Source organism: Triturus cristatus, chromosome 12 (genome assembly GCF_964204655.1).
Source record: "Triturus cristatus chromosome 12, aTriCri1.1, whole genome shotgun sequence".
NCBI classification, from domain to species: domain Eukaryota; kingdom Metazoa; phylum Chordata; class Amphibia; order Caudata; family Salamandridae; genus Triturus; species Triturus cristatus.
The window spans coordinates 862,463,305-862,488,416 of NC_140595.1; the positions used below are offsets into that span (position 1 = coordinate 862,463,305).

The following is a 25,112-nucleotide window of genomic DNA, read 5'->3' on the forward strand; positions in this document are numbered from 1 at the left end:
CAATAAGGATGTCCTTGTGATACATGCCACGGTCTTCTGCACTATACCTGGGATAAACTCCTGGCTTACTGTGACTGCTCACGTATGAACACCTTGGTCCACAGTGACTGCTCACAGTTCAACACTTGGCACATAGTGATTGATGTGGCATTGATACTTGGCACATGCTGGCTGCTCCCTGGCATGTTAAGACAGCTTCTCAGCACCTGGCACTTAACTGCTCTTCCTAGGTCAATGCCTGTCACATAACGATGGCTCACAGACACTCATCTATTGTTTAGATGAACCTTCTCTGCCTTTTGCAAAGGGGAGGGGGTGCTTGTAAACCTGCATCTCATCCTTTGATAAACAGGGGAGCACTGTGCTTTGAATCGTGATAGAATTAGAGCCTGTTTCGCTTACCTGCGACTGAGCTTTCAAGCCGCCATCCTTCTGCACAGTGCTGGGGATCACTGGGCAATTGTTCCTCCTCGCCAGGTCTCAACGGCATCTGTCTGATCAAGTCCTGTTGAGTTTTCGTCGCGATTTCTTCGTAACTTCCAGTATTTACCTGGAGTGATGACTGCTGATCAACCCCAGGAAAGGGCTCAAAGAGATTCGAGACCTGGTAAACCTGGTAATACAGTCCAGTGAAGTCCTTGCTTTCCTCATCAGCAGCCTCAGCCCTCTCGTCAGCCGCACGCCAGCCCATGGAGCGCGGAGGGCCTGAGACGGCTGTGGCATCCTCCACTTTGTCCACCTTGGCATCCCCATATCTGGCAGAACGCTGCTCCTCACTGCCGCGCGTCACGGGTTCCATGCCATTAAAGTCCATGGTTGAAGGATTCTCCTCTTCAAAACCTTTCAGCTGGTCCATAGGGTTTTCGCAATCCCTGGCAGCAGGGCCCTGCTGTGTGCTAGCATCTGTGATATCCATGGTGGCTCCACAAGCCCTGGGAGATCGCTCCTGGTCTTCTTCAATCTTCACGACATGGCTTGAAGCTTGCTGAAGCTGGGAAGACGAGGACTCCTCGGCCTCCATCTTCAGAGGCTCAGAGGAGTTCTTGGGGTTTTCATGAGTTGCTTCCTCCCAGGCTACGGCGTGCTGAGCATCTTCCACTTCAATCTCCACTTTGTCCAAGATGACCTCACCGTCCCCTGAAGATTCTGTCTCTTTGGGGCTCCTCACAGCCTTCGCGAGGAGCTCGCAATCCCGGGCTGATGGTTTTTCCTCTTTGATGCTCATCACCTGGTCCATAGCGTGTTCGCAATCGCTGGCAGACGGGCGCTCCCCGTTGTTGCCATCCACAGGGCACATGGTGTCCCCACAAGCCATGGCCGAAGCTTTCACCCCTTTGACACTCTTCACCGGCTGCATATGGCCTTCCCACTGCTGAGCTTTGGTTCCAGGTTGATGCGTCCACTCCTCCCATTTCCTTTCAATTGTGCCAGATGCATCTTTGCTGATTTAATCTGTAACAATAGTTATATTCAAGGTTACCAAAGCTCAAGGTATAGAAATAGAGAGAGAAAGAGAAGGACAGAGATTTCGAGAGATATGAAAGAGAAAAGAGAGGCTGCAGAGGAACAAGAAGGGAGAGAATTTAAGAACATATGGCCTCACATATTCAACCTGATGTCTGCTGCTATGTGCGGCCCTAGATTTCACTTTACACTGGACCGAAGTGCTCAGATGTTCTGCTGGTCTACACCTGCTCTGGTGTGGAAGCAAAAGTACAGTATCTGTGGCTGAGCAGTTGCTCTCTTTTCCTTTAGGTCACACGTAACATAAGCTGTGGAACAGCAGACGGCACATGGACAGGGGACTTGAGAAACACTAGATGTGCACTGGCAGAACTGTGAATGTAGGAGGAGCTGGGGACGCTGCATGTCTGGGGTGCATCTGCGGAGCTTTATCAGGTTCAGATAAAAATGACCTGCCCGCTGGAGGTGAATCAACAAAGCTACTTGTGGGCACTCCCACTTGACGCACAATACATAATGTGCTGACGCGCCCTGTGCAATTTACTGTTCATTACAATTCATGCCTAACAAGATACCGCTTCGTACTCTGCTTTGGCAGTTTCTTATATTTGAACTACAACGAAGACAATTTCAGTTCAGCGGAATGGAATGCATTTCTCATGAAAATATTCATGTACCGCCCTCCACATTGAACATTAGAAGCACAAGCCTCACGTTGTGTAGCCTTCACCTGCTTGGTCAAGACTCTTTGTACAGGTTTCCGATTGTTCTTGGTATTCTGTCATACTTACAGAATTCATATATTCTGAATAGTCTGATGGTGTGCAGTGTTGTTATGTGCATTAAGCACAAGGAACGAGGTAGGATAAGTGGGGTTACTCCATCATTAGGATCTTGGGTAGAAAGATGCAACAATGATTTTATCTTAAATGTGGCCTGCTGAACACTCCCACATAAAGGCCTCCATTATGGAGGTTTATCCATGATAAAGGTAAATATTTTATTTGGTTCTGTTTGTGCAGCTGAACTTACATATTCAAAAGGGGCTTCAACGCACTGTGTACATGGCTGTGTGTACAGTTATGTCCGCTTCACATTTATTGTTTCTACACAGATTGTCAGGTAACTTACGCGTCAGGGACTCGCTCGTAGGGCTGCACTTCTAATATAGACATTAATTAAAAGGAGAGGCAAGAGGCAAACCCAAGGAACTAGTGAGAGCAATGGCCGGAGATCCGGGGAGACAGAAGATCGCTCCTTAGGAGTGCATGACAAGGTGACTTTAAATCATGCTCCCCCCCCCCCCCCCTCCCGGAAGCTTTATCTTCTGAAGACTTATCAGTGGTAATACAAAAACTCCTAAATCCACTTCTATGGCCATTCTCCTTAATCCAACTCTCTTGCAAAAAGCAAATATCAAGCCTTCCTGTGAATTCACCCCTCAAAATGTGCTCAAGTCCCGATCCTAAGCCTGATATGTCCCAACTAATGATCCATGTAGGGTTGGATAAAGGAACTTTGGGCTCTGAGCCGTAGAGTGCAAAGCACGTTAGTCCCAACAATAATGACTTCCTCGTGTGCAGCCTAGCTGGCTCTGTTACAAAGAGTCGGGTCGAAGTGTAGGACTGCGGCTCTCATGGCGGCTGGTGTTCGGTGGATCACAGAGGGTGGATAGAACCAGCTGTTCCCGGACGGGCAGAGCAGAGAATCAATGTGTGGCTAAGGGGAAGGAGGGTGGGTCTGAGGCACTGGAAGATGGCGCAAGACCCAATAGCTTAGGCTATATGTTTAGATGACGATAAAAATAAGCTAGCCCTAACACTTTAATCACACCAGAATAGCCGGTTTCCTAATCATGGGAAAGCATGCTCTGAACAATGCTGGTGTGTTTAAAGTTAACAATTACACAATCGCCATGGCGGTTCTTGGTTGTCTGCTCTGCCCACTAAAACCTACGTACCACCAGAATATTCTGGGAAGCTAGAATATTACAATTTTTATATTTTTGCAGAAAATGAAGAATTTGTTTTTCAATTGGTCAGGAGTTTCCATAGCCTGAGGGGCGAGGAGAGAAATATTAGTCGTAACTATTATGTATGGACAAGCTGCAGGTGGCAGATAGATTGTTGGGGCAGTAGAAACTTCTGTTTCCAGCCCCTCTCTGTGTCTCCTTCCCCAAGTGGTGGCTGATTCCCTTTCTGTCATCTTGGGGATCTGACAGAGCCACCAGGACTTAGATCCTTCCCAATACAATCTTGGCTCGCTAGTTCCCCTGGTAGTACAGACTGGTCCTTCTAAATGGAAGCTTGAACACGGCTAGTGTGGGGGCAACAAGACTGGTCAACGTAACAGAAGATAGTTTAGCACATAAGGAGTCCTCGAAGGCAGTAAAATCAACACAATTGCATCCCATGCAATCCAGCTGCGGCGGGGATTGACTAGTCTGCTCCCTCGCCGGCCTTGATAATGGCATGTGTTTTGCTTTTGACGGGAGGCCCCTCATCAGGGGAGAGTGGAGCTGCGGATAAGGCAGCAGGAGAGCGGAGACAGAAGTGAAATCCTTGCAGGCGACACTGAGGCTGAAGGTGCAGGCAGAGTCAGTGAGGGGAAGCTGGGGTTGCGATAAGGTCGAGGGCTCAAAGCGAGAGACGTCTCTCAACTAGTTCAATTCCCTTGTTGATGACTCCCACTGCCCGTTTTAAAACCCCATCAGTTGTTGAACGGTCTGGTTTGCTTCGTGGATTTAGCACCACCACATTTTACATGTCCCCATATTTCCCCCCAGGTTAAAGGTTGTTAGATCAGGAACTATCACCCATGTCACCAAAATAAATCAAATAAACACTAAACACTAACGTAAAAATCCACAACCACTGTTTAGTTACTGACAGCAAGGTTGTGAGCAAAAAAGAAGATCACTTTAATAGCACAAAGCTGAAAATCTGGAAATATGATTCCCTTGAATCCTCCAGCACTAAGATGCCACTAAGACCGGAAGTGCCCAAGCTCAACAGATGCAGGTGTATGCTCGGTCAGCCGGGGAGTGAGTGTCCCCGCATGGTCCCACAACAAAACTACAGTGATGCAGCCCTGGTCAGTGGGCCCAGTGTCACACGGAGTCAGCTCCATCTGCATTCATACGAAGCAATGATCACCATAAGATCTCGCTGTTGTGCAAGGAAGACTTAGTGCACCAAGGTCACCACCTTCCTTTCAGGATCCCAAACCCAGGGTAAAGACCCACTAGATTCACTCCTCAAGTGAAAGTAAAGGAGCAAGTGTGCTCTTCCAGCCGCAAGGCCACACCACTCCATGGCCGGCTCAGCTCACTCTCGGCTGGCTGGCCGCATGGTCCACACAGCCATTCCAAACTCCTGGCAGTTGTTCTCTTCTTCGACCACTGCACAGGCTCACGACTGGGATAAACACACCCCTCCTCAATGGGGAACCGTGGGTCAACCCAGCCCCCAACACCACCGCAGGAAGGCCTGGCAAGCAGCCCGCGCCGCATTGCACCTCTCTCTATCGGCCCCCAGTGTCCATTTAGCCAATTTAATTTAAGAAATGTAGTGCAGCCCAGCAGAGCCCCATGCATGGCCGTATTTCCCAGCCTAGTTCTCCAAATGTGGGTCTCTTCTTAGAGCCAGGGAAATGCAATGGGATCAGCAGTCAGATGAGACACTAGAGTGGGTAGGGGAGAAGTAAACACCTTCCCTCTCTACATGGGGGTGATGTCTTCCCCTTTTTCAGAGCGGCATTGCTGTACACCGGAGTGTCAGGCGCACCAAATGGGGTTGAGAGCTAGCCTGTGAATTTATGATTCTATGGCAGCAGCATTTACTGCATAATTATATGTAGTAGGTAATAAATTCAATATGTATGTTCCAGGCCAGTCTCTCTAATCACAGGAGGCTGCTCTCCTATCAATTCCTAGATTCCATTGAGTTCGCTTCGACAGTAGAGGCTTTTTAGCGGCAGCCGCAAAAATACTGAACACACTCCCAGTCACAATGAGGATAGCGCCACACTTGCACTTTAGAAAGGCTCTGAAAACCTGGTCTATAGCGTGCGACTATTGTTCTGTTCTCTCTACATTTCCCTTTGTATAATTGGCTTGGACAGTCCGCTTGTTGGGTGGTCTGTCTAATGTACGGGCTGATAGGCTATTCCTGTTTTTTCCTTGATCCTTTACATGTAGATTTGTCCTCGGTCTCTCAACGCAAGGAGATCTTTTAGGTTTTTGTGCGATTTAAAAACTATAAGAGAACATAATTATGGATTTACCATATTTGCCACATAATTTGCAGATTTCACAAAAAAGATTCAACTTAAATGGATGAAAATAATACTGCAGACAATGAGCCTCATTATTTGCACTTTTTCTATATACCTAAAATAACCATGCCACATAATTTAGTCTTCCATGCAGCATAACATAAGAAACCGTGACAATGGCAAAAAGCTGAAAACTGGTTTGGGCACTGTCCTAATTCTGAAAGATTCCCTGAGAAATCCCACAGTGTGGGTTAACCTTCCCAGAGCCAGACACACACTATCTTTGTGAGGACTGCTGCATTATGAGGGTCGGTCTCTGTGTTTAGATACTTTTCGTCGAGTGTATCAAAAAAATAAAAGTGCAGTTAGACTTACTTCGGTGCGCTTTATAACCTACCCTACTATCAAAGCGCTTGTGGAGTTAGAATAGGTATTACACACTTCATTATGGTCAATGGCCGGTCCTCATAAGTATAGGTATGTTATGGTGTGTGTGTGTGTGCGTATTCACTGAAAAAACACAAAGGTTACAGGGACGTTACAGTTAGACGAACAATTGTTACTTACCTGTAAACAGGTGGTTCTCCAGTATTGGTGTCTTTCATAGATTCACATGCTTGAATATTCCCCGTCGTCGGAGTGGGAGTCCCACGGTAAATAAAATAGCAATATATATAGCAAAATATATACATAAATAATCACATATTTAACTTATACAGGTGTAAAAACACCCATAGAGTACTTATATGAGAAACTCCATAGGAATACAATGGAGAGAGACAAAAGACTTTTGTAGTCTATCTCTGTCATTATGTAAGTCCGAACTCCAGCCAATCAGGCGTCAGCCCCTCTCTAGAACCTTCTCCTCAGAGCTTCTCACCTCAGATTTTCGTAGCACAAGAGTGACTGTAGAGTGTATGAGGAGAAGAGAGCCTCTGAGGGGAGGAGGGAGGGTCGCATGTGAATCTATGAAAGACACCAATACTGGAGAACCACCTGTTTACAGGTAAGTAACAATTGTTCTTCTCCAGTATTAGGGTGTCTTTCATAGATTCACATGCTTGAATAGAATAGCTAGCAGTAACAATCACCATTGTTTCCATGCCAAAATAGATTCAAAATAGAAAGATAATCAATCTTCTTATGCATAAAAACAGTATTGAACAACTGTAACATTGTAAATGCATCATATAAATGGAAACAATATGGAGGTGGGAGGAAGAGGCTCACCTTACTTAAAAAGATTGCGCAGCACTGCCTGTCCCACTGCAGCATCCTCCTCGCTTAAAGTTGCCAAGCAGTAGTGCTTAGTAAACGTGTGTCTGGTCGACCACGTAGCTGCTCTGCAGATGTGTTGCAAAGATACTCCAGCAAATAAGGCAGTAGATGATGAGACTGCCCTAGTGGAGTGTGCCCTCACTGGAGACTGCAGAGGTTTATTTGCCCTTTGGTGGCAGAAGACAATAGCTGCCGAGATCCAGCGTGCAATCGTTGGTTTAGTAACCTGACGTCCTTTATGACAGCGTCCATATGCTATAAAAAGTTGATCGGATTTTCGGAACGAAGCTGTCTTACTGATGTAGAACTTTAGACACCGCTTCACGTCCAAAGAATGCAATCTTTGCTCTGCAGGTGTCTGAGGATTGGCAAAAAAGGTCTTTAATATTACTGGCTCATTAATATGAAAGTCAGTAGGCACCTTGGGTAGAAATGATGGATTGGTGCGTAACACTACAGCATCCGGTTTGAACTGCAGGAAAGGAGGTTTGATGGTAAAAGCATGAATGTCACTGACACGACGTGAAGACGTTAGTGCCAGAAGTAGGGCTACTTTCCAAGTTAGATATTTTAGGTCGGCCTTGTGAATGGGCTCGAACGGAGGTCTCATCAATTGCGCTAACACAACGTTGAGGTGCCACAACGGAGGAGGACGCCGAACTGGCGGAAATTTTCGGAATAAGCCTTTAAAGAATTGGCGGATTATTCGTGAGGAACAAAGGGAACTTGATCCATCTTGCCGGAAACGGGAAATTGCTGCTAGAAAAACCCGTTAGGTTGCATGCGACAGTCCAGAACTAGCTAGGTGCAAGAAGAATGGTAGCAATTGCTCTGCCGTGGAATGTATCGGATGGACTCCGTTAGCAGCACACCAGTGGCAGAATCTTTTCCATTTGAACTTGTACGTCCTGACTGTAGAGGGTGCTCTTGCTTGGGCCAAAATATCCCTACAATCCTGCGGGATGTCTAGGTGGGCGAACTCATGGTGTTCAGGTTCCAGGCCGATAAGCTCAGTGAGGAGGGATTTGGATGACAAATTCTCCCTTCGCTCATTGTGAGCAGATCCGTCCGATGTTGCAGGAGGATTGGTTGGCATTGGGACAGCAGGAGCAGTTCTGAGAACCACGCTTGTCGTGGCCAGCGCGGGGCTATTAGAATCAGGTGGCAAGGTTGTCTCCTCATCTTCCAAAGAACCCGAGGTATGAGGGGTATTGGAGGAAAGGCGTACGCAAATAGATTGCACCAGTTTATCAAAAGGGCATTCCCCTGCGACTCCTTGTGGGGATGCCAGCTTGCATAATTCCGGCATTTCCGGCGTAGCAAAGAGATCCGGTTGCGGACGACCCCATAGCTGGAATATCCTCTCTAGAGTGGGTTGGTGTAACTCCCACTCGTGGGTCGACGAGGAGGACCTGCTCAGGGAATCCGCTAGGACATTGGATACTCCTGGTAGATGTACTGCCGTAATCATGATATGATGACTGAGAGACCAGTCCCAAATTCTTTGAGCTAACCTGGAGAGACTTGGGGATTTTGTTCCGCCCTGTTTGTTCACATAGTGCATACAGGTTGTGTTGTCTGTCTGTATTAGCACTGACTCTCCTTGGAGCAAAGGTAGAAATGATTTTAGAGCCAGAAAAATCGCCATCAGCTCCAACTTGTTGATGTGCCAAGATCTTTGATGTGTTGACCATCTTCCCTTCACAGAGAGATCCTCCAAATGTGCGCCCCATCCCTCCAATGAGGCGTCTGTCGTGATTGTCCTGTCCGGCGGCACCAACAGAAATGACATGCCTTCCGTCAAGTTGGCTGGAATTGTCCACCATGCGAGTGCTGACCTCATTTGATCTGTGACACATATCATGTCGTGGAAAGATCCCGTTACCGGACGCCACTGAGCATCCAGAGCTTCCTGGATAGGACGTGTCCTCAGCCGGCAATGAGGGATCAAGGCAATGGATGATGACGCCATTCCCACGTCCAAAGAATGCAATCTTTGCTCTGCAGGTGTCTGAGGATTGGCAAAAAAGGTCTTTAATATTACTGGCTCATTAATATGAAAGTCAGTAGGCACCTTGGGTAGAAATGATGGATTGGTGCGTAACACTACAGCATCCGGTTTGAACTGCAGGAAAGGAGGTTTGATGGTAAAAGCATGAATGTCACTGACACGACGTGAAGACGTTAGTGCCAGAAGTAGGGCTACTTTCCAAGTTAGATATTTTAGGTCGGCCTTGTGAATGGGCTCGAACGGAGGTCTCATCAATTGCGCTAACACAACGTTGAGGTGCCACAACGGAGGAGGACGCCGAACTGGCGGAAATTTTCGGAATAAGCCTTTAAAGAATTGGCGGATTATTCGTGAGGAACAAAGGGAACTTGATCCATCTTGCCGGAAACGGGAAATTGCTGCTAGAAAAACCCGTTAGGTTGCATGAGACAGTCCAGAACTAGCTAGGTGCAAGAAGAATGGTAGCAATTGCTCTGCCGTGGAATGTATCGGATGGACTCCGTTAGCAGCACACCAGTGGCAGAATCTTTTCCATTTGAACTTGTACGTCCTGACTGTAGAGGGTGCTCTTGCTTGGGCCAAAATATCCCTACAATCCTGCGGGATGTCTAGGTGGGCGAACTCATGGTGTTCAGGTTCCAGGCCGATAAGCTCAGTGAGGAGGGATTTGGATGACAAATTCTCCCTTCGCTCATTGTGAGCAGATCCGTCCGATGTTGCAGGAGGATTGGTTGGCATTGGGACAGCAGGAGCAGTTCTGAGAACCACGCTTGTCGTGGCCAGCGCGGGGCTATTAGAATCAGGTGGCAAGGTTGTCTCCTCATCTTCCAAAGAACCCGAGGTATGAGGGGTATTGGAGGAAAGGCGTACGCAAATAGATTGCACCAGTTTATCAAAAGGGCATTCCCCTGCGACTCCTTGTGGGGATGCCAGCTTGCATAATTCCGGCATTTCCGGTTCTCCGGCGTAGCAAAGAGATCCGGTTGCGGACGACCCCATAGCTGGAATATCCTCTCTAGAGTGGGTTGGTGTAACTCCCACTCGTGGGTCGACGAGGAGGACCTGCTCAGGGAATCCGCTAGGACATTGGATACTCCTGGTAGATGTACTGCCGTAATCATGATATGATGACTGAGAGACCAGTCCCAAATTCTTTGAGCTAACCTGGAGAGACTTGGGGATTTTGTTCCGCCCTGTTTGTTCACATAGTGCATACAGGTTGTGTTGTCTGTCTGTATTAGCACTGACTCTCCTTGGAGCAAAGGTAGAAATGATTTTAGAGCCAGAAAAATCGCCATCAGCTCCAACTTGTTGATGTGCCAAGATCTTTGATGTGTTGACCATCTTCCCTTCACAGAGAGATCCTCCAAATGTGCGCCCCATCCCTCCAATGAGGAGTCTGTCGTGATTGTCCTGTCCGGCGGCACCAACAGAAATGACATGCCTTCCGTCAAGTTGGCTGGAATTGTCCACCATGCGAGTGCTGACCTCATTTGATCTGTGACACATATCATGTCGTGGAAAGATCCCGTTACCTGACGCCACTGAGCATCCAGAGCTTCCTGGATAGGACGTGTCCTCAGCCGGCAATGAGGGATCAAGGCAATGGATGATGACGCCATTCCCAGAAACGATTTGAACAGTCTCACAGAAACTGACTCTTTTGATCTGATCAGAGACACCAGTCGCAGCATCTTTTGTAGACGCTCCTGGGAGAGAAACGCCTTTGCTGATACAGTTTCCAGAGTTGCTCCCAGAAAATCTCTTTGTTGGTACGGATGAAGTTGGGATTTTTCTGCATTTACGGACAGACCTAATGAGCGAAACACGTCCTGGCACAGAAGGGTGTGTTGTCGCAGGTGAGTGCTTGACTGAGATTTCAGGAGAAAATCGTCCAGATATGGAAATATTTGCACTCCCTGGAGTCGCAGATACGCTATTACTGGAGCGAATACCTTCGTGAACACTCGAGGGGCCGAGCGCAGGCCAAATGGTAACACTTTGAATTGGTAATCGTGTTGACCCACTCGAAAACGCAGGAACTTCCGATGCCGCTGTAATATAGGGATATGAAAATAGGCATCCTGGAGATCTATCGTTGCCAGAAAATCTTCCTGCAAGAGTAAGCGCAAGATGTCTACTAGCGTCATCATACGGAAGGATTGGCTCTTTATATATTTGTTTAGCGCCCTTAGATCGAGGATGGGCCTCCACTCTCCGTTTTTCTTTGTGATCAGAAAGAACCGGGAATAAAAACCTTTTCCCTTTTGAGACACTGGCACCAATTCTATAGCTCCTTTTTGCCTTAAAAGTCGAACTTGATGCAACAGTTCTTTCATGTGAGCTGGTGGCGGTCCGGAGGGTGGTGTGGAAGGAGGGAATTTGGTGAATTCTAAGGCGTGTCCCTTTTTTACAATGTCCAAAACCCAACGGTCCCTTGAGATGGAGGACCATTGGGAAAAGAACAGAGAGATTCGACCTCCAACCTTGTCCGTCTGGTAAGAGTCACTGTCTCTTTGACGCCGTTCCTCTGTATGAGGATTTTCCTCTATATGACTTGGAGGTTTGCTGTCGTGATGCTTGCTGTTGCTGGCCATAAGAATAACGGTTTGATCCTTGATTGTAAGGTTTGTATTGTTTATTGTCCCTTCGAAAACTTGAGGAGGTGCCGCGTCCGCGTGCACCACGAAAATTGCTCCTTTGAAATTGAAGGTTTCCTAACGATCTAGCTGTCTCAGTATCCTTCTTTATGGACTGTAGAGCTTCATCGACGTGGCTTCCAAATAACGCCTCGCCGTCATACGCCATGTTAAGGATCATGGACTGTACCTCCTGACGAAAGGATGTCGATCTTAACCATCCTTGCCTACGCAGAACAGCCGCTCCGGCAAGCTGACGGAACCCCATGCAGGCGATGTCTACTGCACAATCGATTATTTCCGCCGATGCCGCTTCTCCCTCTTGGAGCAACTTCATTGCCTCCACCTTAGATGGCTCTGGCAACTCCTGAACCACATCCGAAATATCAGCCCATACTTGTCTGTCATATCGTCCCAAGATGGCCAAGGCATTAGCTGCTCTAACCACAGTAGAGGCCATAGAAGAGAATTTACGCCCTATGGCATCCATCCGACGTCCGTCACGATCCGGAGGTGTGGTGATAGTAGATGCAGGATTTTTCGCCTTACGTTGCGCTGCCTGCGTAACGACTGACTCAGGTTTAGCCTGACCCGTGAGGCATGCTGGGGTTCCTATTGCTGCCTTATATTTCTTTTCTAATCGAGGCACCTGTGCTGGCAAGGTATTCGGTGCCTGCATTAATTTCTTGCCTTCTTCCCAAATAAACTCCACAATGGGAATAGCATGCGTCTGTTTATAAGGTTGATTCTTGAAATCATAAAGGAAGCAATCTTCCTCTCTGCGCTCCGTTGTTAGTTTAAAACAGTGTGCTGCCCTTTCCATCAGTTGGTGAAAATTGGCTATGTCCACTGGAGGTGAATCCCCTGTTACTATCTGTGAGGGGGATGGTGTTTGTGCCTGGCAATTGTCCCACTCCGCCATATCATCGTCATTGTCATCCACATCCCCATCATCATCTGGGATTTCACCTTCTTCTGTGTCCTGAGGGACTTCCTCTACAGGCTCATAGTGAGTCAACAGCCTTTCTGGAACCTGTCTTGGAGGTGCAGACGGCATCTGAGGAACAGGATTTACAATAGGTACCGGTGGAATATTTGCCGGAATAACCGGGGCTGACGGAACCTCTGAACATTGAGGGGATAGAGGGAACCGTTGGTTGTAGTCGTCCAACATGCGTTGGAGATTAGTTATGAGCGACAAAGGAAGAGTCGCCGTTTTATGCTTCGCAGGGACCTGCTGTACGTAAACTGGATCTTCATCCTCACTGCTGACATCCTGGCATTTAATAACTAAGTCGGACGGGCTTTGTGCCGTTCCAAAAGACTCCGGTAACCCCTCGGACTCCTGATCAGAATCCGTAGCGAATAATGGTGAGGGAGGCTGTGCATCTCCCACAGGAATATTGTCTTCCTGGCTATCCAGGCCAACACTAGGAGGTAATGGTGTCCAAGAAACCCCAGTTAAAGATGAAACCGACGCTGAAGTTAGCTGAGGTAGTTGTTCCCTCTTTGTCTTCTGGGCAGACGAAACGCTGCTTACTCTTATCTTTACAAATGTCCCTGCCGTCGATTGCTGCATGGACGCCTTTGGAGAGGCCCTCGTCGACGGAGCCGTCGTCGACGGAATGATGGTCGACGGAACTATCGTCGACAGAATCTGTGGCAACAAACTCGATGTCGACGGAGCCGCCGTCGACGGGGCCGCCGTCGACGGAGCCACCGTCGACGGAGCCGTCGTCGAGGCTTTCGTCGACGGAACCACTGTCGACAGAGTCGTCGACGGGATCTTCTTTTTCTTCGTCGACGGAGTGGGCGTCGACGAGCTCGACGACGTCTTCGTCGACGACACAATCTTCGTCGACGGAACCTTTACCTTCTTCGTCGACGATGAAGTAATGGGCAAAATAGAAGTCACCGCCCTCGAGGTACTGATGGTAATCGTCGACGAGGATAACGTCGACAGAACGCTCGTCGACGACGAAGCAGCTGATGTCGTCGTCAGAGTCACCGTCGACGAGTTAGAAACAGCAGATCTCGTCGTCGGGAGGATCGTCGACGAGGCGGACAATCTTTTCCCAGAGGAGTGGGAAGTAGACGCCTCAGCAGCCTGAGAACAGTGTCCCTTAGGCGACAAAGCAGTAGGTGAGACAGCAGAAGTGGCAGCTGTCAGAGTCAAAGATAGTTTCTTTTTCTTGAGGAAAGGAGATGGTAACTCCTGCACACTACTGCGCTTAGAGGCTGGTTGAGAACGGCCAGAAAAAAGACTTTCAACATCAGAGAGTGGGTTATCCTTATCCTTCAGTCTCTGTAGCCATAATAACAGGCGGCCTTCTCTGTCCTTTAAAGTTTTTGTAGAAAAGGTTCTACAAAATTTACATTTTGCCACTTCATGGTCTGGGTATAAACAGTAAATACACTTACTGTGTGGGTCCTCAGAAAATAAACGCAGCTTTCCACACGAAGAACATGGTCTAAACAAAGATTTCTTACTAGAAGACATCCTGACTGACAAAAACTGAGCAGAGCTCAGGGAGACTCCCTGTCACACGACGTGCGGTAGAAAATCTGAGGTGAGAAGCTCTGAGGAGAAGGTTCTAGAGAGGGGCTGACGCCTGATTGGCTGGAGTTCGGACTTACATAATGACAGAGATAGACTACAAAAGTCTTTTGTCTCTCTCCATTGTATTCCTATGGAGTTTCTCATATAAGTACTCTATGGGTGTTTTTACACCTGTATAAGCTAATTATGTGATTATTTATGTATATATTTTGCTATATATATTGCTATTTTATTTACCGTGGGACTCCCACTCCGACGACGGGGAATATTCAAGCATGTGAATCTATGAAAGACACCCTAATACTGGAGAATCAGATTTCACTCACACACAACCAGTGAAATTCAGCGGTTATAGTTACCTGCACTAACTGTAACTTACACATCCCGCAATGCACCGCTTATTAAAGAATCCACTCGTCACAGTAACTGCAGAGTGCGCTCCGACAGATCAACGACGCGTTCTACTTCAGGGCCCGGAGGCGAGGATTAGGCTCATCTTTCTTCATTTTTAATTGACAGCAGCCTTTCACATTTAACGATTTCTCAAACATAAACTACGTTTCCCATAAGTGCCATAAGTCCAATCAGGGCAATGCCGCTTCATAGAATGATTCCCGCAGACTCTCTATGTCCCTCTTTCTTGTTCTTGGCTCCCCTTATCTTGCGAGTATTGTGTTCACAAATTTGCCCGGTTTCCTTATATTCCTCCCGACACTCTCGCCTGTTTGTGCATGTTTTCACAACTTGTTTCTTTCCCTGTAGCGCGACAGTGGGAACGTTCCAGTTTCCGACACGGTCAGCTGCCAGGTTCATGTGCGAGATGCGGCCTTCCAGCCGCCAGGCTCATGTGCGGGGTGCGGCCATCCAGCCGCCAGGCTCATGTGCGAGGTGCGGACATCCAGCCGCCAGGGTATCCGAGCGCGTGTTGTTTCGAGCTCAGCGCGTCTTCGCCTCCCAGCGGCTGAGGCGCATCACTTTCACTGTGGGATTACAGTGAAGGGGGGAGGGGTGGGTGTAAGACCCATATTTTCTTTCATAATCAATCTCCCTACACTAAAGGGGTATAATTGCTATTCAGGGTTCATCCCCATCATAATTGCCCCTGCTATGAATTCCTCCCTCTAAATATGGAGGGTTTTGAGAGACTGAATCGAGGAGGAGGATGTTACCCATCTCCGAGATGACAATCAGTTCTGTCAAGTGATGGATGCCTCGATCTTTAAACCTGTATGACTGGTGGTAGCTCCTCTGGCGAAGAAAATGATGGCACTATAGGCGCACTGCCAGAGACCCCTCGATCAGAGGGAAGACACTTCTGGGCCCGAGATCCCTTACCTCCAGGGCAGGCAGCTACTTCTAATTCTGACAAACGCAAACGCGAGGCCGACCCGGGGGTCGACCTTGGCGCCTTTGCACGCTAAAAAAAGGCGTTTATGGACTTGCAACTCTTACAGGAGCCCCAGATGCTTAGTACCTCAGGGGACGCCTTCCTTACCCCTCTCTGACCGACTCTGGGGATGGGGACGACTACCCCAATACTTCGGAGGGGAGCGGAGATTATAACAGGCCATGCCACCCAACCATCGAACCCCTTACCGACAATGACTCCACACTGGACACAACAAGGGCCCTGGAGGTAAATTTGTTGGACCCAGACAACCTTCTGCATCAGTGTTCAGCAGAGTGGTGCCCACGGCCCAAGGTGGCCGCCTACATGGCGGGCAGGTTAAAGAAGCTCCTAGATAAGGAAGTGAAGAGTTGTCTCAAGGCGGAATGCCCTCTTTGGCGGCGAAAGTGTCCCTAACACCTGAGATCAACACTAAAATGGCAACCTTTCTTGCTAAGTTTGTTGGGACCCCAAGAAGAGCATAGACAGGTCGTGGTGCGCCTGCCAGGACAAGCTCCTGGATGGGGCCGGGCTCCTGGCAAAGATTATGGACATGGCAGAGGATGCTAAGGCATCCGGTTCCCTAGTGTACCCTGGTGTACCCTGAAGTTCTATCCGGCTGGGCTAAACGAGCCATCATATTCCTTGGAACTGCAAATTGTGTGATTTCAACTGAGTGACGAAGGTTGCTGTTGATCAAAAATGTATCCCAAGCTGGGGGAACTCTCAACTTCGGAGGCTGGCACAGTGGCCCCAGGGAATCTATTCGGGGACCCTTTCATCAGAGAACTGGGCAAATTAGTTAATACGTTTAGCTCTTTAGATAAGGCTCAGACATCGATCAAACGTATATTCACTCCCTCTGTTTTTGCTAGAGCCGATCGTAGTAGGGGCCGCTCGACTGGCCGCTCCTTTCACCTAGCCGCCAGAGGTGGTGACTCTCGTCTAAGCAAGTGGAAGACACAACGAAGTCCAAAAACACATACCTGTGAGGCACTATCCCCGTTGCAGAAGGGCCAGAGGTGGTTCCAGAGGCAACGGCACCTACAAAATTGGTGAAAGTACAAAACCCAGAGGGGTTCCAAATTGAGGGCCGTCTAGTACATTTCTTAATGGGATGGGAAGCTTTTTCCACAGATGCGTGGGTTCTGCAAACAGTACAAGGTTTCCAAAAATAATTTTATGGCACCCCAACCCAACCTCACAAACCCACACCCCTAGTTTTCTCACAGGAGCAAGAGAAACTAGTGGAGCAGGAAATAACAAGTCTTTTAGAGAAGGGGGCAGTCGTCCGGACAGCTTTACACCCCAACGGGTTCCTCAGCAATCTTTTCCTAGTGGAGAAGAGGGATTTCAGACAAGGTCCGGATATCAATTTGAGGAAGTTCAACGAGTGGCTCATTTACCAACATTTCAAGATGGAAGGTATCCATCTTCTTAAGGGTCTCCTGCAAGTGTCAGGCTGGATCGTCCGTTTGGACCTGAAGGACACCTATTTGGCATTCGACATTTTTCCACCTCACAGGCGTTTTTTGCATTTCCGAAGGAAATCTCAGGTGTTTCAGTTTGCTTTCCTTCCTTTCGGTCTATCATCTGCGCCTTGGTGTTTCGCCAAACTGATGAGACTGGTTGTCGAGCAACTACGAGCTCGAGGAGTGCGACTGATCGTCTATCTCGACAACATCCTGATCATGAATCAATGTCCGGTGCATCTCTTCTCTCATTTACAAATGACCATCAATCTGCTGGAGTATCTGGGCTTCGTGATCAACACAGAAAAATGCGCACTCATCCGATCTCAATCTCTGCAGTTTCTGGGATTTCTTATAGATTCGGTCAAAGCCACTCAGTCTTACTGATCGAAAATTGACCATGATCAGACAAGAACTCAGGAGAACGATGTCCAAGTCTCAGGTTTCGCTACTGGCAATTGGCATGGGTAGTGGGGCTCCTCTTGTTTTATATACAGGCCAATTTCCCATGGCACCTTCACTACCGGGCACTACAATGCTTGACGATTTCTCACCCCCAGCGGGGCATTTCATACTCCCAATTTGTTCCGCTCTCGGCGAAAGCAAGGAAGGAGATGCAGTGGTAGATTTCCCACACTGAGGCCGGGAATGGTCAAGTATTTTTCGGTTCCCAACCCGATCTGGTAAATGAGCCCGATGCCAGAGGCTCATGATGCGGGGGCTCGTTGTGGGGAATTTACCACAGGAGTAAAATGGTCCTTCACAGAAAAATTCCTCTATATAAATTGTTTAGAGTTGATGCCAGGCTTATTCGCTCTCAAATGTTCGACCAAAGACAAAGTCCAATGTTCAGTGCTCCTGAAGATGGACAATGTAGCGGTGGTCAGTTACATCAATCATTTGGGGGGCTGACGAGGTCAAGGACATTGTCGGATCTGGTCCGCACGTTACGGGTACTGTCTAGCAAATCACATCTCTGTGTCAGCACAGCATATCCCGGGCCGCTCCAACAATGTGGCAGACTGGCACTCCAGTCATGGGACACATGTCAGCCTCTGGAAATTGCAACCTCTGATGTTTCGACAAATTCATGGATCTCCTTTTTTTTCCGTATGTACGTCCAACCGGTTAGATAATACAGTTGGAGAACAGACCCCAATGCAGTAGCCACGGATGCATTCCTCCATGACTTAAACAAGGAGATGGTGTACGCCTTCCCTCCATTCACGATGATAATGAGGTTAGCCACACAAGTGCGCAAATGGCAGGCAGATCTGGTGCCGATTACCCAATCTGGAGGTCACAAGTTTGGTTTGCAGCAACGATGGAACTTTCTTGGGATTTTCCAATCTCTCTACATCTACTTCCGGATCTCCTCTTAGATTCCCAGGACAAACATCACCCTCAGGTACTAACTGGCTCACTTCATCTCATGGCTTGGAGGATTACCGAAAACGGTGCAAAGTCCCAGGCATTTCAAGAGAAGCTGCCTCTTTACTCGTCAGAGCCTGGGGTGACAGCACGAACAAGCCATATCAATCGGTCTAGATGGCTGGGTTGGTGTCTCCAATACCAGGTGGATCCCCTGGGAGCAGATATTGCCCACGTTTTTAATTTTCTGGCGAGTCTGGCCTCTCAAGGTCTTGCTTACTGGTCAATAAATACTTTCCGGTCAGCAATCTCTGCGGGTCATTGGCCAGTGGATGGTCACTCAGTTGAAGAAGATCTTTTAGTATGTAAACTTTTGAGAACTACTAGATTGTCACTACCCCCTGAACCCAGATTCTGTTTTATGGGATGTGAATAAGGTCCTTACACTCCTCAAATACCAGTCTAGAAAGCAGTAATCAGCAAAGCTAGTGATGTTCTTGTGCCTAATCTCCTATCACAGAGTCTTGGATGTTCGAGCTTTAGACATTATAGGTAGAGTATTCACCCCGGATGGGGTGATTTTCCACATCGCTCGTTGAACAAAGTGTAATTCTAAAGTTATAACATATCCAGAATTATCAAAAGTTCCAAAATTATGTGTTGTCCACACAAACAAAGCGTATAAAACTGTAACGGAGGATCTACATCATCACGGAGAAAGACAACTGCTGATCGTTTTCACTAAACCTCTTAAGGCGGCTTCTTCCTCTACGATTGCCAGATGGATTGGATGGGTAATACAGGAAGCAGGTATTGATACATCCCATTTTAGGGCTCATTCAGCGAGAGGTGCCATGACCTCTAAAGCTTTTTCTTTGGGAGCTAGACTGGTGGATATCCTTAAAGCTGCTGACTGGTCTTCTGATTGAACTTTTAAAAGGTTTTATTTCAAACAAGTTTCCTCTCTGGCAAGCCTAGTGGTGGAACAGCTCGAAACTAGCAAAGCCCTCCGAGTACTGGCATAGAAATAAACATTTCCCAGTTAAATGTGTACGGATAAAGGAATGGGAGAAGGAAGAAGACATCCCACTGAATGCCATCTATAGGGCACTCTCACCTGAACACGGTTCTTTCTCCCTGCAGCTCACCAACTCTCCCTCGCCTTCACAGGAGTCGGAAGTACAAGATTCCTACAGAACCTGTAACCCCAGTCACGAGACACAATTAGAGCGAATCGGAGGGCGAGGTGGTTGCTTTAAAGACCGGAACCGAAGGCAGCGAGAGCAGTTTATAAAGAACCAGAAGCGATACCCAGCCAAGTCGAGTACAATGCGGATTCCCTGAACCCCAAATCAACCTGGTTTCTCTCTCGGTACTGGAGGAGAGGGACTGCTCAGGGCTTAAACAATCTAAGACCGTTAGCCATTGGGTACCCAAACAGCAACCCCGACGATCCCGGCAAGGAGAAAATGGACAACTCTTCTGGGACGGCGTCCTTGAGTTCTGCCCGAAGTTGAAGGTTGGGGCAGAGCCCTCAGTCGGACGGACAGCCCGCCACGTTTCTGGAGAAATGTAGCTTAGCCAGGTACAGGGCAGGATATGGGGGAAGCGGGAGGGAAGGAGGACCTACCCTTCCTGTCTATTCTGAACTCTAATTCTTTATGAGTTTCCTTTGTCCCTTCTTCTCAACTTTCTTTTTTTTCCTTATAAAGAGCTGAGAAAGGCTTACATATCTGAAAACTGAATTTCTTAGTTAAAGACTTAGCAGATTCCCGAACTTCGTGAACGTCACGAAGTCCCCCACCCTCTTTATAAGACAGCACACTACTTGAAAGCAGACACGGGTGGCAGATTCTTTGGGGAAATGGACCTCTTCTTTGTTTTCTAAATGGGTAAAGAAAAGTGACTTACCACTGGCATTTCTTCTTCTTTTGAGGCTATCTTGAGATGGGCCACGGATTTAGGAAGAACCCAAATCCTAGGGAGAAAAAAAAAGAGAAAGAGAAATAGGAAAAGACTGGTATAATTTTCATTATAGAATTGATCAAAGAGAAAATAAATAAAACCAGATTCATCCTATATAGTTGTACATGTAATTGAATTCCACCAAATCGACAAGTGGTGGAGAATGCGTGAAAATGGACCCATTGATAAAGGAGAACGTCGTACAACAACTTATTTAAGGATAAAAAGCCTAGAATGGGAGGCAGATCGCGAAACGTTTAAGGAGTCAATGAAAATACAAGTCGAGAGTCTACACAAACTAGCGGAAGATCACTTTCAATTAACCTCTAATCTTTCAAACTTCCTTACTTCGCCTAGAGGTCCCCACATTTCCTTATAGTAATTTGTCCCTGGGGAAGATCCGGATGCCTTTCTCTTGAACTATGAGTGAGCCGCTATGGCTTGTGCGTGGCCTCCCGACAAGTGGCCCTTCTTTCTGGCTCCCGTATTCGTTGGTGAAGGGCAGGCAGCCCATCAGGTAGCCAATCCTTATGGCAGCACCTCCTATGAAGATATTAAGAGTGTCATATTGGATCACTTGGTGCTAGATGCAGAAGCATACCGTCTGAAATATAGAAAAGAACGAGGCACGCCCGGGGATAAACCCAAGGTTCTTTATTTCAAACTAAAACTGGCAGCGGATATACGGCTTAGATCCCTAGAAAATTTCAAAGAAGAAATCATGAATGTGGTGTATTTGGAACAATACTTGGAGGCTCTACCGCTGGCAACCCAAAAATGGTTTTGACAACATACAAGCCGTAGAGATGGCCGCTACGTTTTCCAAAGCCCAACCACGTTTCTACTTTCTACTTAGGAGAACCCGAGAATGCAGCAAATTGTAATTTAATTTAAAAAGGTATTGTCATTTTTCTATTTAGTGACAATATTAGTAGTTTTTGGCTTGTGATACTACAAGTACCTATACCACATGATCCAAACCTTGGGTGGGTTTTAACATCTACTTGCAGATCCATTTTGTTTGTATTTGATCTCTTTGAAAAGAGAATTCATTTTCTTTGTGTTTAACGGACCCGTCCATTTTCCTAGCATCAGAGTATCTCCCTTATATTGTTGAAAATCATGACAGAACCATCAAAGATTAGAACATTTAGAACAATGACAACTCCCTTTAAAAATCCTCAATGTTTTGACTGCAGAGAGTGAGTACATATATCTTGATCCTGTCCTAACAAGAAACCAGTTGAGGAACCCATGGAGGTCAGCTGTGTCCCCCGGACCACCCAATACTCACAAGAACTGTTTTTATGTAAGTCTATTTCAAGAAAAAAACCAAAGAATTACAGCCTTGTTAGATTCAGGGTGCCAACAATCAGTTATCCGACAGAAATGGGTAGAGCTCTCACTATTTCTCCAGTGTAAAAAAGTAGATATTAGATGCGTTCATGGAGATGTAAGGAATTATCCGGTATCAGGGGTAATGGCAACTACAAAAACAGGCAGGGAACCAAAAGGAGAAGTGGGGGGTAGTACCAAATTTTCCCGGAAATTTGATACTGGGCACAGACAATACAGGATTCCTCTCCATGATCCAAGCCCAATTACCTTTCTCTCTAGCGGAGCCATGACAATTAGTTTGAGACTTTCACCATGCCCAAAGAAATTACAGCACTTTACAAAATGTATAGAATGGGAAAGCTGGGTCGGACCTTCAACTCCTCATCCCAAAAGAGTTGAGGGAACAAATTCTTTTTTTTCTCTCATTCACATCTACTTGCCAGTCATACAGCAAATGGTATTGAGATATTTGTATTGGCCAGGAATTTATGCCAAGAAAAAAACATTATTGTCAGAAATGTGAGATCTGTCAACATAAAATCCTTATCGACCTCCCTCAGTTCCTCTCCAACTCTTACCTATAGTGAGGCAAACCTTTAAGCGCATTGGGATGGATTTGATTGGTCCCTTCAAAAAAATCTAAGAATGTAAACACATATGTCCTTGTAGTTGTCGACTACGCCACTCGTTATCCGGAAGCGTTTTCCCTTAAATCGGCCACTACAAAGAATGTAGCCCACGTTCTCATTGGTAGGCTAGGCTTTCTTAAGAGATCCTTACTGACCAAGCTACTCCTTTTGTCTCTAAGCTAATGCAGGAAATATGTACTATACTGAATCTCAAACATCGTAAATCATCCGTATACCACCCTCAAACGGATGGCTTAGATGAACGCTATAATAAGACCCTCACACTCCGTAAAATGCTAATGGGGGAGGGGAAAAACTGGGATCTCCTCCTTCCCTCTCTTCGTTATCCAAGGGCACGTTCAAAGTAGTATAGGCTGTTCCTCGTTTTAAACTGTCTATGATCGACAGTCTAGAACCTTAATCGCGATGACCAGGGAAGCCTGGGAGAAGGATGGAGGGATAGAAGCCCAAGACCTGTTGGATTATGTCCAACAATTAAGATCACATATTGGTAAACTGAGAGACTTGGCTCACACTCAGTTGGAGAAAAGTCAAAGGAAACAAAAACGTTTCTATAACAAGGGGAAGAAATGGAGGGAGTACCAAGTAAACAATTGGGTCCTTGTTCTACTTTCCACCTCGAAAAAGAAAATAAAGACTGAATGGAATGCCCTTATCAAATAGTTGAGAAAATAGGAAAAGCCTCTTACCGGATAAAATTTGGACCCTCTAAAAAACAAACCTACCATATAAACATTAAAAATGGATAGGCCCTCCACTAAAAAATGGTTTTTTCTTCAAGAAGAAGGCTCACTAGCCAGTAGCATAAAATAATTAGTCATTAATGATGAATTAAATGAAGAACAAAAATAATCCCTTCAACTGCTCTTGGTCGTTCTACTTAATCATTTCTGACTCTCCTGGTCGTACCCGGTTAGCCGAGCATGAAATTACTACCGAAAAAGGGGTGGTGGTCCGACAAAAACCTTATAGACTACCTGCAGCCAGATGAGAGGCAGTTAGTAAGGAAATATCTGCTATGCTACAGATGGGAGTAATTTAGCCATCTAACAGTAACTGCTCATTCCCTAAAGTATTCGTCTCTAAACCCGATGCGTCTATACGTTATACGTTTCTGTATAGATTTTAGGGCAGTCAACCAGATAAATGTGATGCCTATCCCCGTCCCAGGGTAGATGAACTTATTAAGAAGCTAGATCACCAAGCTACAGCTAACAAAAGGGTATTGGCAAGTACCTCTAAAAAAGAAAGACCAGGAGAAAACAGCCTTCGCCACCTCACATGGCCTTTTTGAATTTACAGTCTTACCGTTTGGCCTGCACGTGGCACTGGAAACCTTTCAAAAGTTAATGAACAAGATACCGAAAACTCAGCAAGCCTACCCTTCTGCATAATTAAATTATATAGTAATTTTTAGTCACACCTGGGAGATGCATTTACATCACCTCCACACCATTCTCACAACGCTATAAGGTACTCAGTTACACGTTAATGCAAAAAAATCCATAATTAGGTTCACTAAAGTAAGGTACTTGGGTTACCTATTGGGAAATGGAATGACTGAACCACGGGAAGAAATGGTTTGAGCCATCGCAGATGCCCCTATTCCAAAAACCCGCAAGGAAATCCATGATTTTTTGGGCCTTTTGGGATATTATAGAGGATTTATTCCCCGGTATTCTGAAATAGCCTCACAGACCTTTTAAGGAAAAATGTGTCTAAACAAAGTCTCCAGAGTCCGTCACCAGTAGCTATAAGCGCCTTCAGGGAACTCAAGAAATTCCTTAGTTAAAGACTTAGCACATTCCCCGAATTTCGTGAATGTAACAAAGTCTGTCCACCATCTCTATAAGATAGCACACTACTTGAAACTAGACATGGGTGGCAAATTCTTTGGGAAACGGACCTCTCCTTTCTTTTCGAAATGGGTAAAGAAAAATTACTTACCCGTGGTATTTCTTCTTCTTTCGAGGCTACCTTGAGATGAGCCGCTGAGTCGGGAAGAACCAAAATCCTGGCAAAAAAAGGAAGAAGTGAAAGACTAATACGAAAAGACTGTTATAATTTTCTTATGGAATTTATCAAAGAAAATATAAATAAAACAAGCGTAATCCTATATAGTTGTACGTGTAATTGAATCCAGCCAAATCGACACTATCGTGAAGGAAAATTTCAATTCTATTAAGGACACCGAAGCGAGGATTAGCCCACACAGGATGCACAAGATAAGTCATGTACCCACCTGGAAATATATGGAATGTTATCTATGATCGTAATGTAATAAGACATATAAAATAAATCTTATTTTTTTGATTCGGTATGACAATTTATGCATTGGATGTTAAAGATTATCAGCTGCTTGCAAATGAAATTCGAATTGGATGACAGACAATATGCATATTGTCCCTCTACTAGGAACGGAGACCAATAAACAAGAATACGTTCACAGGAACATGCTGTGTTCGCAGGAAGAAAGAGGGGGATGGAGTCTGCGGGGGTCGTTATACTGAGCTGTAACGCCCCGATTGAATTAACTGTTTTACTAACTTTCCCAAGGACTAATGGGAAATGTAGTTTATGTTTGAAACAATAAAATGTGAAAGGTTGCTGGTTGTTAAAAGTGAAGAAAGGTAAGCCTAATCCTCACCGGTCATGTGTCATGAATAGGATTGAAACTTTTCGTTACGATAGCTAAGAAAGTT

General features: G+C 46.4%; 1 protein-coding gene across 5 annotated transcripts in view; it reads right to left on the minus strand.

The window, feature by feature from the left end:
* The window catches only part of LOC146783131 (uncharacterized), a 160,369-nt gene that overhangs the window by 41,331 nt on the left and 93,926 nt on the right, over positions 1-25,112 (minus strand). For 4 of the 5 annotated variants that reach the window (XM_085639295.1, XM_085639292.1, XM_085639294.1 and 1 more), the window contains 3 exons: positions 24,358-24,424; positions 20,369-20,435; positions 403-1,452 (listed from right to left, as the gene is read on the minus strand). In XM_085639295.1, the coding sequence (XP_085495421.1) occupies positions 403-1,357 (955 nt within the window). In that variant the 5' untranslated portion in view covers positions 1,358-1,452; positions 20,369-20,435; positions 24,358-24,424. The remainder of the gene's footprint in view (positions 1-402; positions 1,453-20,368; positions 20,436-24,357; positions 24,425-25,112) is intronic. The other variant, XM_085639296.1, reaches the window with a different exon arrangement.